General features: G+C 49.2%; 5 protein-coding genes across 5 annotated transcripts; 1 reads left to right on the forward strand and 4 right to left on the reverse strand.

The window, feature by feature from the left end:
• Positions 1-122: 122 nt before the first annotated feature.
• On the reverse strand, positions 123-1,464 carry N7529_003136 (PQ-loop repeat-containing protein; the record flags this gene model as incomplete). The annotated part of the gene is made up of 2 exons (XM_057238663.1): positions 123-1,224; positions 1,409-1,464. The coding sequence occupies 2 exons, from the start codon at positions 1,462-1,464 to the stop codon at positions 123-125; spliced, it is 1,158 nt and encodes a 385-aa protein (XP_057101274.1).
• A 487-nt stretch (positions 1,465-1,951) lies between these two features.
• On the reverse strand, positions 1,952-3,027 carry N7529_003137 (Rag GTPase GTR1; the record flags this gene model as incomplete). The annotated part of the gene is made up of 2 exons (XM_057238664.1): positions 1,952-2,765; positions 2,831-3,027. Coding segments are annotated over 2 exons (1,011 nt in total), but the record flags the coding sequence as incomplete, so codon positions are not given.
• A 740-nt stretch (positions 3,028-3,767) lies between these two features.
• N7529_003138 (URC4/urg3 family protein) lies at positions 3,768-5,424 on the reverse strand (the record flags this gene model as incomplete). The annotated part of the gene is made up of 4 exons (XM_057238665.1): positions 3,768-3,851; positions 3,912-4,507; positions 4,559-5,048; positions 5,101-5,424. The coding sequence occupies 4 exons, from the start codon at positions 5,422-5,424 to the stop codon at positions 3,768-3,770; spliced, it is 1,494 nt and encodes a 497-aa protein (XP_057101276.1).
• A 3,640-nt stretch (positions 5,425-9,064) lies between these two features.
• N7529_003139 (UBA/TS-N domain protein) lies at positions 9,065-11,804 on the forward strand (the record flags this gene model as incomplete). Its single annotated transcript, XM_057238666.1, has 2 exons — positions 9,065-11,644; positions 11,703-11,804. 2 exons carry the CDS (start codon positions 9,065-9,067, stop codon positions 11,802-11,804), a joined length of 2,682 nt encoding a protein of 893 aa, XP_057101277.1.
• An 873-nt stretch (positions 11,805-12,677) lies between these two features.
• Positions 12,678-14,165, reverse strand: trm61 (tRNA 1-methyladenosine methyltransferase subunit GCD14; the record flags this gene model as incomplete). Its single annotated transcript, XM_057238667.1, has 1 exon — positions 12,678-14,165. The coding sequence occupies one exon, from the start codon at positions 14,163-14,165 to the stop codon at positions 12,678-12,680; it is 1,488 nt and encodes a 495-aa protein (XP_057101278.1).
• Positions 14,166-14,238: the final 73 nt, after the last annotated feature.

The raw sequence follows: 14,238 nt of genomic DNA on the forward strand, positions 1-14,238 counted from the left end.
AGCCATATTTTGCATCAGCTTGGTAGCTCTCTCAAACATTTTAACGTTCCATCTTATTTAAGAATTAGAAGTGTTTCAAGAAAAACCATATGTACAATAAACCAGCTCGCATGCTTAGATAATTACTCCTCGTCGTCATCTGCCTTGCCATCAGAATAAAGGAAGAACTGTGTAAAGATAGCCATGTCCAGTAGCAGTGTGCCAGCACTGCCAACCAACCATGACAGATTAACCAAAACATAGCGACCATACAGCGCAGCCGCCTCCCCCTGACGACACTTAGAATGGTGACGATGATGACCCATACTCATAACCTCTTCAGGAGACCCATTCGAGCAGACAGGCGAGTATGCCAATATAGATAGCACATATGTCAAGTTTCCAATGCAGGCGAAGAGGAAAAACAGAAGCGAGACACCGTCCGTAGACTTGCGCCGGTAATTCAAGAGAAGCTGGGGCAGACGGGACCCCAAGTACAACACCGCGCAGAAGTACCCGAATACCTGACCAAATAGATCCAGAGTGAGGGGTTCCGGGTCCGGCGATGTCTTCGCAGCTGGGCTGACATACCAGCCTAGTACGCCTGCGGCGCAAACCAGAGCCACAGAAGTCAGGTTGAAGAGGATCGACTGGAGGGCGGAGATGCGGCGGCGGCGGGCACGCTGGGCGCGGCTGCGTGCTGAGTCGGATGTGGGCTCGATGAAGGGTGTTGCTGGGGATAGATGCGCGGATGAGTGGAAGATGTCGTGGAAGGAGGTTGCTGAGTGGCGTCTTCCAGCGGAGACCGGGCGCGCGTCCTGGTTCTGTGCAGATGCGCTTCCGGCTGGGTGTTGAGTTTGAGCGTGGGTTTTTCCATTTGATTTTGGGAGGAGGGATGAGCGCTCCGTTGGTGTTGATTGGGTTTCGGCACCACTTTCAACGTCGGAGTTGCCGTTGGCTATTGAGAGCTGTGGCGAAGGCGAAGAAGAAAGCTCGTCCTTGAGATTGAAGCCTCTGTAGTAGAAGCACTGGCCTAGCAGAACTATATCTGCTAGTGTGTAGTACACAGCAAGGATGATCATAGTAGGAAGCACGCCCTGCATGACGGCACCAAGGATGTTGAATACATCGCCAGCCAACCAGACGATGAGGAACAGTAGGGAGAGGCCATCAGCGGAGCCACGACGGAAGTTTTCAATAATTTGGGGAGAGAAAACGACGACCCAACAGGCAATGGAAATTGATCTAATTACATACTTGGTTAGTATATTTGTAGAGATTCCCAAGAATGGAAGTCAAGGATCGGCATATATACTCCAGTTGTCGCACAAGCGTGCATGCATCACTTAGGCGAACAAAAGAATAGCGAGCATACAAGATAAATGCAATTGAAGGAACTATACAAGAAATTGAAGCGCATTGGACTTACCCACAGATGCCACTGAGGGCCTCAATGTTAAAATTAACCGCCTGTGAGGGGAACATGTTCGAGAATCGTATGATTCGAATTCGAATTTTCGGATCTTGGTCAATTGACACAATACAACAGATCCAAACCACACCGAGTTAAAGTCGCTGGAGTATCCAGCGCTGTCGGTCAAAATAAAAACGATTCAACGGAAAATACTTGGAGATTTCCGCACTTGCAAAGTGACGTAAATAGACGGTCGGTCACGTGCTACTGTATTGTGTTGGACAAAAGGCTTCATTGATTTCATAACTATTCCTCGAACACGAACTAATCGCTCACAATGAAGCCAAAAAGGAAAGAAAAGAAAATTCCACAGAACAGGGTATCTCAATTCTTAGAAAAAAGATTCAGAAAAAAGTGAAACAGATCAACCCAAATAAATGCATTCATCTCCATACGCCTCGGCGCCGGTATTTTGTCATAAAACCCCAAAGAAATCATGAAAAGGGAAATGAGACCAATTTTTGCTATACACCACATCCAATCCAAACCCACTCACGCAACGGACCCATTAGTCCCGTTGCTATCGTCCAATGACTCTGGGGGAGGGAGGGGGAAGCCATCGCCACCGCCGCCGGCCGCTGCTTTCGAGAAGCCCTCGCGGGCGAGCATGGTGTTCAGCACGGCGCAGTTGTAGGATGCCTCGCCAGGAGGCACGACAAGGAAGATATAGGTGTTATCCGTGAAGCGGCCAAGGAAGATGTTGAACTGTGGGGTCTTGGTGTGCATGACGACGAAGCCGGCAGATGCAGGCGTGGTGAGCGTGTTGCGGGCTGCGCAATGCTTGAAGGCCTTCATGATGTTGGAGAGGCGTTCGTGGCGATCGTAGATCGGGTTTAATTCGCCAACTTCGGAAGTCACGGATGTGACTGTGAGGAAGGTTGATCGCTCAAACAAAATGACTTCTTCTGCGTTGATTTTCTTTGAAAATGCGTTTAGGAAGCGCTCGATGACGACCAAGTTCGGGATCAGCTTGTGGACGATCCCTGCCCAGGCTTTGTACAGCGATTGGTCCCAGATGCTGCTAGCGAAAGTGTCGACACGGAAGTTGGCCGATCGGCTGCGGATTACGGCGGAGCGCTCTTCGTAGATGCGTTGGCGGTGCTCGGCTTGGATTAGATCCATTTTGTGCACCAGGCAGAAGACATAGGCGTTGGGGCTGAATTCGCGGAGTGCTTCGATTATGGCGTGGTAGGTGTCCAGATCGCGGTCGACTTCTCGGGATTCGATGTCGAAAACGTAGATTAGGACTGCGACGTCGGAGAAGATGTTGCCTCGTTGCGAGGCGAGATAGGTTTCCATGAATGCATCTTGTCTGAGATGCAGGTGACTTGGATTAGTGGGTTGGATCCCGGGTCAAAGGTTGAATTGTACACTTACCCTCCGCAATCCCACAGGTTCAATGTCAGGTTGCCCATGAACTTGACATGGCTGTGCTCGACATCAATTGTAGCGCCTAGGCGCCGGACATCCTTTGCGACATAATTGCTGAAAATGATAGAGCGCATGGACGACTTTCCCGATCCACTCTTTCCCATCAAGAGCACCTTTCTCTTCTTCTTTCGAGCATCCATCATGTCGGTGCTTCTCGGGATTGCCGTTGAGCTCGAATGCCCCGCTCTTGCGGGGACAACTCAGGTCGATCTGGGGGAGAGGCAATTCAATGCCTTCACGAGACTAGGAAAGTGAGAGAGTATCGATTACCAGTTATAAGTCCGATGGGGACATCTTCCTATATTGACAATGGGATTGAAGAGCGGATAAGATGGAAGAAGCTCCAGCCTCTAATTGCGGAGAAGACAGCCCACGTGACTATATCACGTGGTCTTCTTATCTTTATTAGAGTCAACAGGCGCCTCAAGCTCCAACGTTTGGAAAACAAGAATTTTGGGTGAGGTGTAGCTGGAAAGAACTAATATTTGTCTGTCTATATATATCTAATATGTATACATAGCATAGCTGTTATGCCTTCAGAGAAAGATAGTTGAAAATGGAGTTTTGTTTTGAGCTTCAGCTTCCAAGGTTGGAGCGCGGGATGACGTTGTGTCTCCATAAAATTTGAAAATCAGGGATGATCATCTATAAAGGTCTTGTTTATCAGACATTTGAAATATGTGTAGAGAAAAAAGAAGTACAAGTGAACCCTTGCGAATCAGAGAGTTGGAAGAAGCAAAAAAGGCCCAAAATGGACAAGGAAACGTGAAACGTGAAACATAGGTAATAATCGGTCATCAAATGTTCATTTTCATCAGGTAATAGAAAAGCCGACGAGAATAGTATCCAGGCATCCAAGCATCAATTAAAGAGATAAAGGGTATTAGAAGACAGTGCCGTCAGATCGTATCATGATGGGAGGTTCCTTGGTGTTGGGTCTCGAGACTTCCGCAATTTCGCGACCACCCTGTAAACAATGGTTAGACCTGATCTAGCAGAAAGTTGGAGAATATTTCCGAATGCTCACCTTCCAAGTACCAGCCTCAAGCATTTGCGCAAGGGAAAGTTGCTCTCCGGACCCTTTGAGCCCCAGTTGAGAGTTGACCTCTTCTAAAAGCTCGTCTAGGAATCCAACGGTAACAGCTCGCCATTCGACGATTACGTCGTCGTCGGCGGAGAACAGCGGAGCAACCTCGACATTAGGTTGACCCTTGATTCGTGCATTATCCTTATATGCATCGATTCCGCGTTGCATGTCGTCTGGTTTCAGACTCAAGAGTCCTAGATCGATCAGAAGACCTCCGTTTCGATATTCTGGGAGTCCAGTCAAGAGATCGCTGCCGGCGATGTGAATATTCATCAATTTAGACATCGGGACCATGATCGAGTAGCAGAGCCATTGTGTCAGCTTATGGAATGGGACGATGCTTTCCCACTGCTGCGCAGGCGGAGATTGTGGGAGATCTGAGCACTTCCACGCATCTCCAATGGGTACGCCATCAATCTGTGTTCGGGATGAAGGCCAGATCGGAGAGAATCCATCCATCAGCACAGACCACAGGGTTGTGATCGGTACAATAGGGACGGAAGAAGCGAGCGTTGATGGGTGACCAAGAAGATAATCTGGATCCTATTAGCCGCTGGCTCTGCGCAAATTCCGCAGATTCATCTCACCTAGCATATTTCCCGGTCTAGCATCAACACCGAAGAATTCTTGGTTGTTAAGGGCCTCAGAGAGCCGCACCAGCAAGCCCGTGCGGCCCTCAATGCCCGCCAGAGGATTCTGATCAGAATGTTGCATCCCCTTAGCGAGCACATCAGCCGTAAGCTTCTTCAACCCGGCACCATCAACCTGGCAGGGCTCCGTCGGGTCGCTGCTGAAAAGCCCCGACTTAAACATCTCCAAACTGGCCACGGCAAGGCCCTCACTGCGCGAATAGACCTTCCCAGACTCTTTGGAGCGATACGACCATTTATTGCCTGCACCGGCATCAAGCAGCACAGAAACAACGAATAGGTCAATTAAGCGGCGCGTGCGCTCTTGCGCATCAATGCGACTGGGCCACGACTGCAAAAGTTGGTTGACACGCGGTCTCCCGCCGACGTCGAAATGCTGCCAGCGGCCATGTGGCGGGATACTCCCATAGTCTGGCGCATAATCTCTCTTTGGGGATGTTAGTGGGTATGCGAGCACCGGGGTCACCATGATCGCGTACCTTAATGATCGAGACGACATAGGAAGCCGTGGCTTCGAATTTGGACAAATCGACATCGAAATGGTTGAGTTGGTTCTTTTTAGCTTTGTTCAAGATGATGTTGGATCGTTCCCGGACTGCATGGATGCTTCGTAGATATGCGGCGGGGTCCAATGCTGGGTCTGGTGGTCTTGCGATGGATATTTCAGGGATTGAGGCTGGTGGTCCACTGCCTTTGTATGCTGGTGATCTCAAGGATGTATTTGATATCCTTGCGCTGTTGACTGAAACAAATGATCCATTTTCGGTATCTTCGGTCTTGGAATTGCGTTTGAAGAGCCCCATGTTGTCCGAAAAGGGGACCAGTGGGGAATTAAAAGGGGAGAGATTGAAGAAGAGGGGAAGGATTTCAAGTCCATGTAAAGAGTTAAAGGGTAAGGATTTGTAGAGGAAGAGGGTCAATTGTAAAAAAAAAGGGTTTAACCAAAAATAATAATAGTCAGAACTAGTTAACTAACTACAATAATACAATAATATGGTAATAAATAGATTTATTTGATATTTTCTTTTTGTATTGAACAATTAATATAATTTAAACCTCTTTTGGATCAAAAAAAGGCCCATTAGATCTCAAAGACCCAAAAGGCCACACGGGAGAAAGCTTGAGAGGTACCAGGTACAATCCACACCCAGTACTTTAGTATATAGGAATGGAGTATTGGGTACAGGAACAGGTTAGCTTAACGACCGGTGATTTGCCCCTAAAATAATAGCGTCGCGTGCATCCGAGAGAACAATAAACAACTTGTACCTAAGCCCCCCGAGCGGCACACAGCGAACTGGAGCGATTACCGAAATTGGTATAATCAATAGACCCCGCTATGTGTGTTGAAGAGCCAGTCGGAATATAAGATACAGGGGCTATCACTAGCTGTGTTAACGAGATGGACGAATCATACATCAATTAAATGATAATAAAGATTTTTTTTTTGGAAAAAAAACCACCTATGCACTAAGAAAAAAAAACAAGAGAGGGGTTTAAAGAGAGATCAATGCAAGACTTCTCGAGGCGCCGCAGGGTGGTACGTGTTATAGATCCGTTAGCTCAGATATCGATCAGACCTTCCCCTATTTGTACCACTAAATTCTGCGGTACAATATTTTTAAAAAAGAGGATAGAGACAATAATGCACGGGCTAGCGTACCGTTCAAATAAATTGTATTGCGGACCTCAAATCCACTTCTTATTGTGGGTGTACGGTGGTAGCCACTCGCGACGTCAGTAATAAATCTTTAGAGAGATTCCGGGTCCTTTTCGCGTAGATCGAGATTTGCTTTTAGTTTTCGAACTTGGTGAGAATCTGTCTAGGTTTCTTGATTACTCCATTTCTCATTATTCAGGCCGAAGTGTTAACCTACATTGAATATCTACTCTCGGTACGGAGTACGTATAAAGGAATGAAAATCCCGCACCAAATGGTCGGGAACCCTGACTCGTAGAATAATCTCACATGTAGTAAAATCTCCGATCGAGGTGTCGTTTACATATAGCAAAAGAACCTTAAAGAAACTAGTCGTGACGGGTATATTACCCCCTTAGCCCTAGACCTATCAGCCCTAAAGGGCAGGTGTCTGTTCTCACATGTCATATGGTGACAATTGTGTACAATGTTGTATGAACAATAAACCCTGTATCTCATCAAGCTCTGAGTCCGTGGTTTCAGATACTCATTCTAGCCCCTTTTTCGGAATTAATGTCCAGACCTCGATCCTCATTTGTGCATATTCATTATGGAATACTGGACTGCGCAGGGGTTTAAACCTGAAGGATTATGACATGTATGCATATGAATCCTTCTCATCTAATTGTCCTACTGCATACGGAGTACAATACATGACAGAGGGTCTCATCTCCCGGGCCGTTGACCTCCAACCCCCTCCCTTTCCTCCCCGGTTTATACTGCAACGCACCCTAAGAAGCTAACGCGGGAAGCACGGGCCTGGCCACTCTGCTGGGTTCTCGTTTCATGTTAACTCGGACATTCGGTAAATGAAGAAAAAGAAAGATCCATGCCTACAATATATTGCATAATATACAACATACAACATACATTATACAAAATTAGCTCCCTTCACATCAATTACAAAAGACCTTTGTGCGCCATCTTGTGACCGGGTTCGGACAAGGTAAGAATCGGCAACGCCAGCAACTCAGAACCACAGACTGAAATCATTCGATTCGCTACCGCGCGGCTCATCTACCCGAGAGCTCCGCTTTTTGACAACACAGCGGAGCTCTGACTTTTGGTTTTTTTTTTCCCGACACACGAGCGTCTAGAATTGACTTTGCGTGGGGACATGTCCTCCGTTTACTCCGTACATTGGCCGAGAACCTCTCGGCATTGGAAAACATCGCTTGGCTCAGGAGTAGCGTACAATATTATGTGCTGTACTCCATACGGAGTATCCTTTACGGGATATAGCACGGAGTACCTGCATATGCCGTAATTTGACAGGAGATATGCAATGTGAAGGCAGTGCATATGGTATGGCGAGAACTATCATTATTGTACTTTCTACATAAGGATTTCACTCAATTAGATCCATCGAGTACCTACTAACTAGTGAAACTTTTTTTTTTGCTTCCTTTTTGGAGTTCATTATTGATACATTCGAAGCACCCTGCATCGGGGTCAACTGGAGATCTTTATGCAAGGACAGGCCCATTAAGTAACGGACTATTTCCCTAGCGGTTTTGATCGTTGACTAAGCCTAGCTGGGTAAAACATAGGCGAATCCATGGACACGTCTTTGGGCCTCTAGAACCATGATCCACAGAGCCAGCCGCCAATGCCCCACTGACAGATGTCTTCAACTCTCGTGTAGCTATGATGCTTTTGGCAATCTCGTGTCAGCGTCAACCTTAGAATTTTATTAGCCTGGAAGTTAAGATATGAAGCTTTTTTTCGCTTGGTAGTTTTCACAACTTTAATTCTCTCCGCACCAGTACGAAGTGGCGGATTCCCCCTATTTCCTTCTTTGTCGATAACTAGCGAGGGACGGCCTAAAGTAAGTCTCGCATTTCCGTGTCTCGCCTCACTAGGGCTAAGGATGCAATTCCGTAGCCAATCCCATAGCAGAAAGGATGCCAACGACATGCTTGTTGCGTATTAATGCTCCAACTTTTCGGTAGATTCTCGGATCTTTTGTTTTATTATGGTTAGAATCAATTAGGCTCCTTCCAGATCTCATAGGCTAGCTATCTGTCAATTAGTGCCAGGAGCCGATGATCACTTAGCCCAGTAACTACTGTAAACAGCTGCTGCACCTCGCATATAATGGAGTTGGATCTGTTTAGCTTTTTGCCGCTTTGAAGTGGGCTGGATTTGTATTGTGGGGATTTCCTTGAGGCAACTATGGCGGCCTCCGTTCAGGAATCCGATACTATTTTGGACCACTCCAGGGCTGATATGGTTACCGTAGGAACTATGACTGTTCCATGGTTAGACATACAAAAAGGACAGAGTACAGCACAACTCAAAGAACTGAACTTTCAGCTGGCTCTTACGACGTCATATTGTATACATCAGATGCTTCGCACCACCTAGGTCACTTTAGAGGGATTGAGTTTTGTAGGCAAAGCTCTAACATCCAACTATCCAACACTCAATGAAACAAGTGACAATTAAGAAACTCTACCAACTCAAATAACAGAAGAGATGAAGCTATCCAGGATGGATGGACAGCGCGCCCGCTATTAACTAGATGACATAATCAGCTTCATGCGGTCTGGATCCCCCACATGCAGGGGGCAACGGTGTTCTGCATCTCATTGATATCAAACGGGCATTATCATTGATAGTTACTTCAGGTTTCTTTTATCCTGCGAGCTGGTGAGATCATGGAAAAACTTAATCAATTCCCCGGGACCTAATCCTCATTCGAAATCGCCAGACGTCACATCGCCTTGCGACAACCTCTCAACATGGAGGACCTAAACGGCTTGAGCTGGTCCTCCGACTCCAATAATCCAAATAAACCCCCACCTATGAGCTCTGGATATTTATTTCCGGCTATGCCATCAAATGGTGGCTCCGGCAGGTCTACCCCGTTGTCCACCACCACCTCCAACCGCTCAAGTTCTCCAGCGAAGCCCGCCACATCTACCGGAGACAGTTTCGCAAAGCTGGTCTCATTTAACTCTGCGGCTGGGAACAAGAATCTGTCGCTTATGGAACAACAGCAGCGTCTGCAGGAGGAAAGGGCCAAGAAGGAAGCCGACAACCGCAGTCGACTCGAATCGCAATACGGTGGTCAGAACAACCAGTTCTGGGACAAGCTTGAACAGGGACGCACACAGAGCCCCGCCAGTATCCCGACATCGCGATCCGTGCCACCACCCGCGGATGAAGATGATATCCTCGGTGCATTTAGCGCTGATGCGCCAGTGGACGCCTCTACTCATTTCCCAATACCCATCTCCGCGAGAGCGTCGCCCCAAATCGGTACAAACAATCGTCCAGAGCCCCCCAGCGGAGGAATCTCTATGCAGGATAACACAGGGGGGATGGATGCTTTCGATGACGACGATCCATTCGGGCTCAATCAATTGAAGCCCAAATCTGCACCTGCTCCCCCTCCTGCACAAGGTGACGACGATGATTTCCTCGGTTTACTTGGAAAGCCGGTATCAGAGATTCCTCGGCAACCAACTCCTGTATCTGCGACTCTATCTGATCGTGACCGAGAGCATGATACATCTCCCATGCCTTCCAACGACGCCGATCGAGCTATTGCGGAGCTGGTGGACATGGGATTTCCTGCGGATAAAGCTCGCCGAGCTCTTCAAACAACAGAGTCCGGGACCGATGTACAGGGGGCTGTTGGTTGGCTTCTTACTCAGGCCCACTCCGAATCTCGGCAGAAGACTGAAGGACGCAGCAGTGCTCGCCCTATTGACCATTCTGAGAGAAGTGACAGCCGTAATCGCGACAGACCCTCCTGGATGATGGAAGAAAGGAACGACTCTCGTTCGCGCGATAGACGGAGCCCAGCATCGGCTGACAAAGACCCTGCCCAAGTGGCTTCCCAGTTTGGCAACAACCTGCTGAAACAAGCTGGTTCGCTTTGGAAGACTGGTAGCAAGAAATTCCAACAAGCTGTGAATGAGTTCAACACCGAACATGACTCCAATCAGCCACGTTGGATGAGAGATGGGTCTTCTTCACACGACGAGCCCCCTCTACAGCCGCAGCGCCCGGGTCGTCGTGAGCAGTCAGCTCAATCCCACGCGCCGCCGGAGGATTTCACAAACGAAGCCCTCCTTCTCGAGTCTGGCGACGGCCGTCCTCGTAAACCTACTCGCCCTCGTGAAAGCCCACAATCCGACCTGAGAAACTTGCCTCGAAACGAGCAGCCCCCCGGCGCAGTTCAACCAAGGCAGCAAGCAAATTTCCTTCAACGTCCATCCCGACCAAGCTCCCAGGATCCCAGAGCTCGAGTTTCTAGGTTCGCCGCAGAAGAGCAACAGGCACAAGCCTATGTCAGCCCTGCGAGACGCAAGCGGCCCCAGGCGCCAGCACCTCCTTCTGAACCTGCGGTCGATCTGTTTGATTCTCCTGCTCCTACAGCTAGTCGTTCGAAACCATCTCCTCCTGTACAGACTGCCACTCCCCCGGCACGTTCGGCCTCCATCCCCGTACGTCCGAAAGCCCCAACTAGAGCCATTCCTCCAGTATCCGAACAGGCGCTTCAATCGACACAACGCCACCGCGGAAAGGCCGCAGAGTCCTATAAGCGGGGTGACTATGCAGAAGCGCACCAAAGCTTCTCCACTGCTCTCGGCATGCTTCCTGATAAGCACCCCATTACCATCATAATCCGCAGCAACCGTGCCATGACGGCTCTGAAGATTGGCGAACCCAAGTCCGCCGTCGATGATGCCGACATCATCCTCACCTTCATTGGCCCATCCAAGGGTGAATCGGAGACAATCGATCTAGGCAACGGCGAGGCGCCCAAGCCGATGAAAGACTTCTACGGCAAAGCCTTGATGCGCAAGGCCGAAGCACTTGAGCAACTCGAACGCTGGGTCGATGCAGCCCAAGCATGGAAAGAGGCCGTGGAGTCCGGCCACGGCGGAAGCACCAGTATCCAAGGCCGGAATCGATGCGAGAAAGCCGCTGGTACCAGCAAGCCTCAATCTCAGCCTGCAGCCCCCAGAAAGCGACCCAGCCCTGCTCCCAAGAAAACATCCGCTTTGTCGGATCTCACACCCACTTCTGTGTCTGGGACAGACTTTGAAGCTGTCAGTCGTTTACGACAGGCTAACCAGGCCGCTGAACGAGCCGACGAGGAAAAGTTCGCTCTTTCTGAGAGTGTTGATGCGAGAATCGCCACTTGGCGCAACGGCAAGCAGGATAACCTGCGCGCACTGCTGGGTAGCTTGGATACTGTGCTGTGGCCTGAGGCTGGGTGGAAGAAGATCGGCTTGTCGGAGCTGGTGTTGCCGAATAAGGTTAAAATTCAGTATATGAAAGGGATTGGCAAGGTGCATCCTGATAAGGTATGTTATATTTTTTCTATTTGGTTTATTCCCGAGTGTCAACTAACGCTCTACTCAGATCTCCACTACTGCCACTACTGAACAACGCATGATTGCGGGATCGGTGTTTGGAACTCTCAATGAAGCCTGGGATAAGTTTAGGGTCGAGAACAATCTCTGAGAATTGCTATTTCATGTCGATACCATCTGCCTAAAACATTGTTTCTTAGCTTGCATATCATCTCATTATTTAGAAGGCGATAGGATTTTTTATAGAGCATTACGAGTGACCGCTGTCTTTTTATCATACTTAAGCAGCAGGTGAATGCCTACCCTGGCATGTTCTTTCGACTTATACAATACCACCTAGAATCTTTCTGTCGGAAAATAGATCGTATATTCTGCAGATCAACACGTTGGACCAAGCATCCATGTAACACAACCCCTCGTGTGGTGATAAATGTGTGATCGTGCATTAGTCCTGGCAGCTGTACCAAACAGGTAGCGGGCATTGCTTATCCTCTCAACGCCAGTGGACTTTATGACACTTGAAGAAGATGTTTGGCTACAGTACTGTGAGAGAAATGGGCAACTGATGCTATGACGACAAGACTTAGCAGACAGTTCGTAATGAGAACCTGTTGACATGACAAAACTTGACACATGGTTGCGTTTTTAGTCGTGGGATCGTGGAGGTGTCAATGATAAGATGTCAGGTAGGCGTGCTGTGCACTTCTGCTAGTCGTAGGAGGCCCAAAGAAAACAATCGGATACAGAGCAGGATGGGGCATCCCATTTTGGTGCTCTAATTGGCATTGAATCTTGAGCGAAGACCCCTTCTCACATATGGGTAGGATGGAGGTTGCGTCAGAGCTCAACGGTGGGCTGGCCACCCGAGGAGTCTTGTGTATATAGATTGTGAAAAGTGCATAACTATGAACTTCCTTCAGACGATCACAAGTTCTTGAGTGAGCGAGCGATGGCCGCCATGCAGACATCTTGGTGTGGTATTTTATGCTGAATAAACATTCCTAATATACAATCGGCCTCATGCCTAAATGTCTTCGGCCTTTTCTTCGAATACCTCTTCAGGCTTATCCCCAGACTCGGGCTGGGCCTGCTGTTCTTGCTTTTGCTTCTCCTCCCGAAGCCTTAACCTTTCCAACGTAGCTTCCTTCTTCAGTTGCTTTTTGCTAATTTTCTTTGTCTCATCAGGCTTTGAGATCTTGGCTGAAGGCCACTGTTCTCTACACTTTCTCTCGTCTTCCTCGGTCCATTCCCGAGGCAATATCGCAAAGACCAAGTATGAAGTGTGAGTCCTCAGGTCGGCCTCTGATCGGTGCACCAAACGACCTTGAGCATACAAAGGCAAATCGGAGGTTTTATCATTGAAAACCGGTGTCTCCTTCGTAATAGGCACATAGTTCGGCTTATCTCTATTGTGCCGGTGGTCACGGACAAGCTTAGCGTGTTGCTCATCGCTGCGGAGCTTTGCGACTGCCTGCTCAACAGTTTGGGGGAACATGGTTGCTCCGCGCACGCCCTCGGTATCGAGACCAATGCGATCGCGCTTCACGTCAATCCGACGTTGCGCGACTTCCACCATGGAGATGTTGAGCCATCCCAGCTGGCGCATAGTGCGGATTGTGCGCTCTGCCTGTTCAAGGCAGGGGGAGAAAGTGCACAGATAAGCAGGCGATTCGGGATCAAGGGCTGACTCTTGACCAGGAGGGGGGTTGCGCACGAGGTGCTTCAGGGCAAGCCAGGGAGCAGGCAAATCCAGGAAGATTGCATTAGCCTTGGGCGACTTGCCGGTTTGGGGATCACCCAAGAGGAAGCCATGCTCGTAAACGTCACGATGTGTAACCTCGACTAGTCCGTCGAGACCGTGATCTTTGATTTCCTTCTGCACTTTGCCCACGCGCTGTTCGTGGAACTCGTAACTGCAAACCTTGCCCAACCGGCGCCGTTTCGTCGCTTGCTCAGTCTCGGGATAGCCATTGAACACGGCGCGGACAGAAGCATGTGTGAAAGAGCCACTGCCGGCTCCGGCTTCAATAACTGTGCAGCCCGGGCGCGCGCGCAGCCGGTGGAGGATATAGCTGTAATCTGGAGTGTACACGACCTGCGTGCGGTGCGGAAGAGAGAGGGTCCACGCTTCGGGTGTTGGGGCGAGCATGTGTAGGAATCCACTTTCTGCGGCGACGGGTTCTCTTAGTGACGGCCTGTTGTTTTCATCCTCGGTGCCGGTTGGTGTTGCCGAGTCGAGATCGTCGGCCTTGCGCTTTGTGGTTGGTCTGCGACCTCGCGAGCCTGTGTCGACTTTTGAAGCGACAACTTGAGATCCCCAGGGCTTTCCGATCAAGGTGCTATGCGGGAATGAACCATAACGGGTGTTGGTAACCTTGCCTTCGAAGTAGCCTTGATCCTCATCGTCATGGTCGCGGAGAATTGTCGGAACGATTTGGTCGCGACGCAGCTGCAACAGGGCTAGACTACCTGTATCGGCAATGGGGTTTGGAGTTAGAAACGGAGAAGGCATTGTGAATGGAATGGTGGTGAGCAAGTAAAGCCTTCTAGATCTCTTGCCTCCGCAGAAAAAAAGGTTACGATGG

Source organism: Penicillium soppii, assembly GCF_028829465.1.
Source record: "Penicillium soppii strain IBT 18220 chromosome Unknown utg000003l, whole genome shotgun sequence".
NCBI lineage: Eukaryota > Fungi > Ascomycota > Eurotiomycetes > Eurotiales > Aspergillaceae > Penicillium > Penicillium soppii.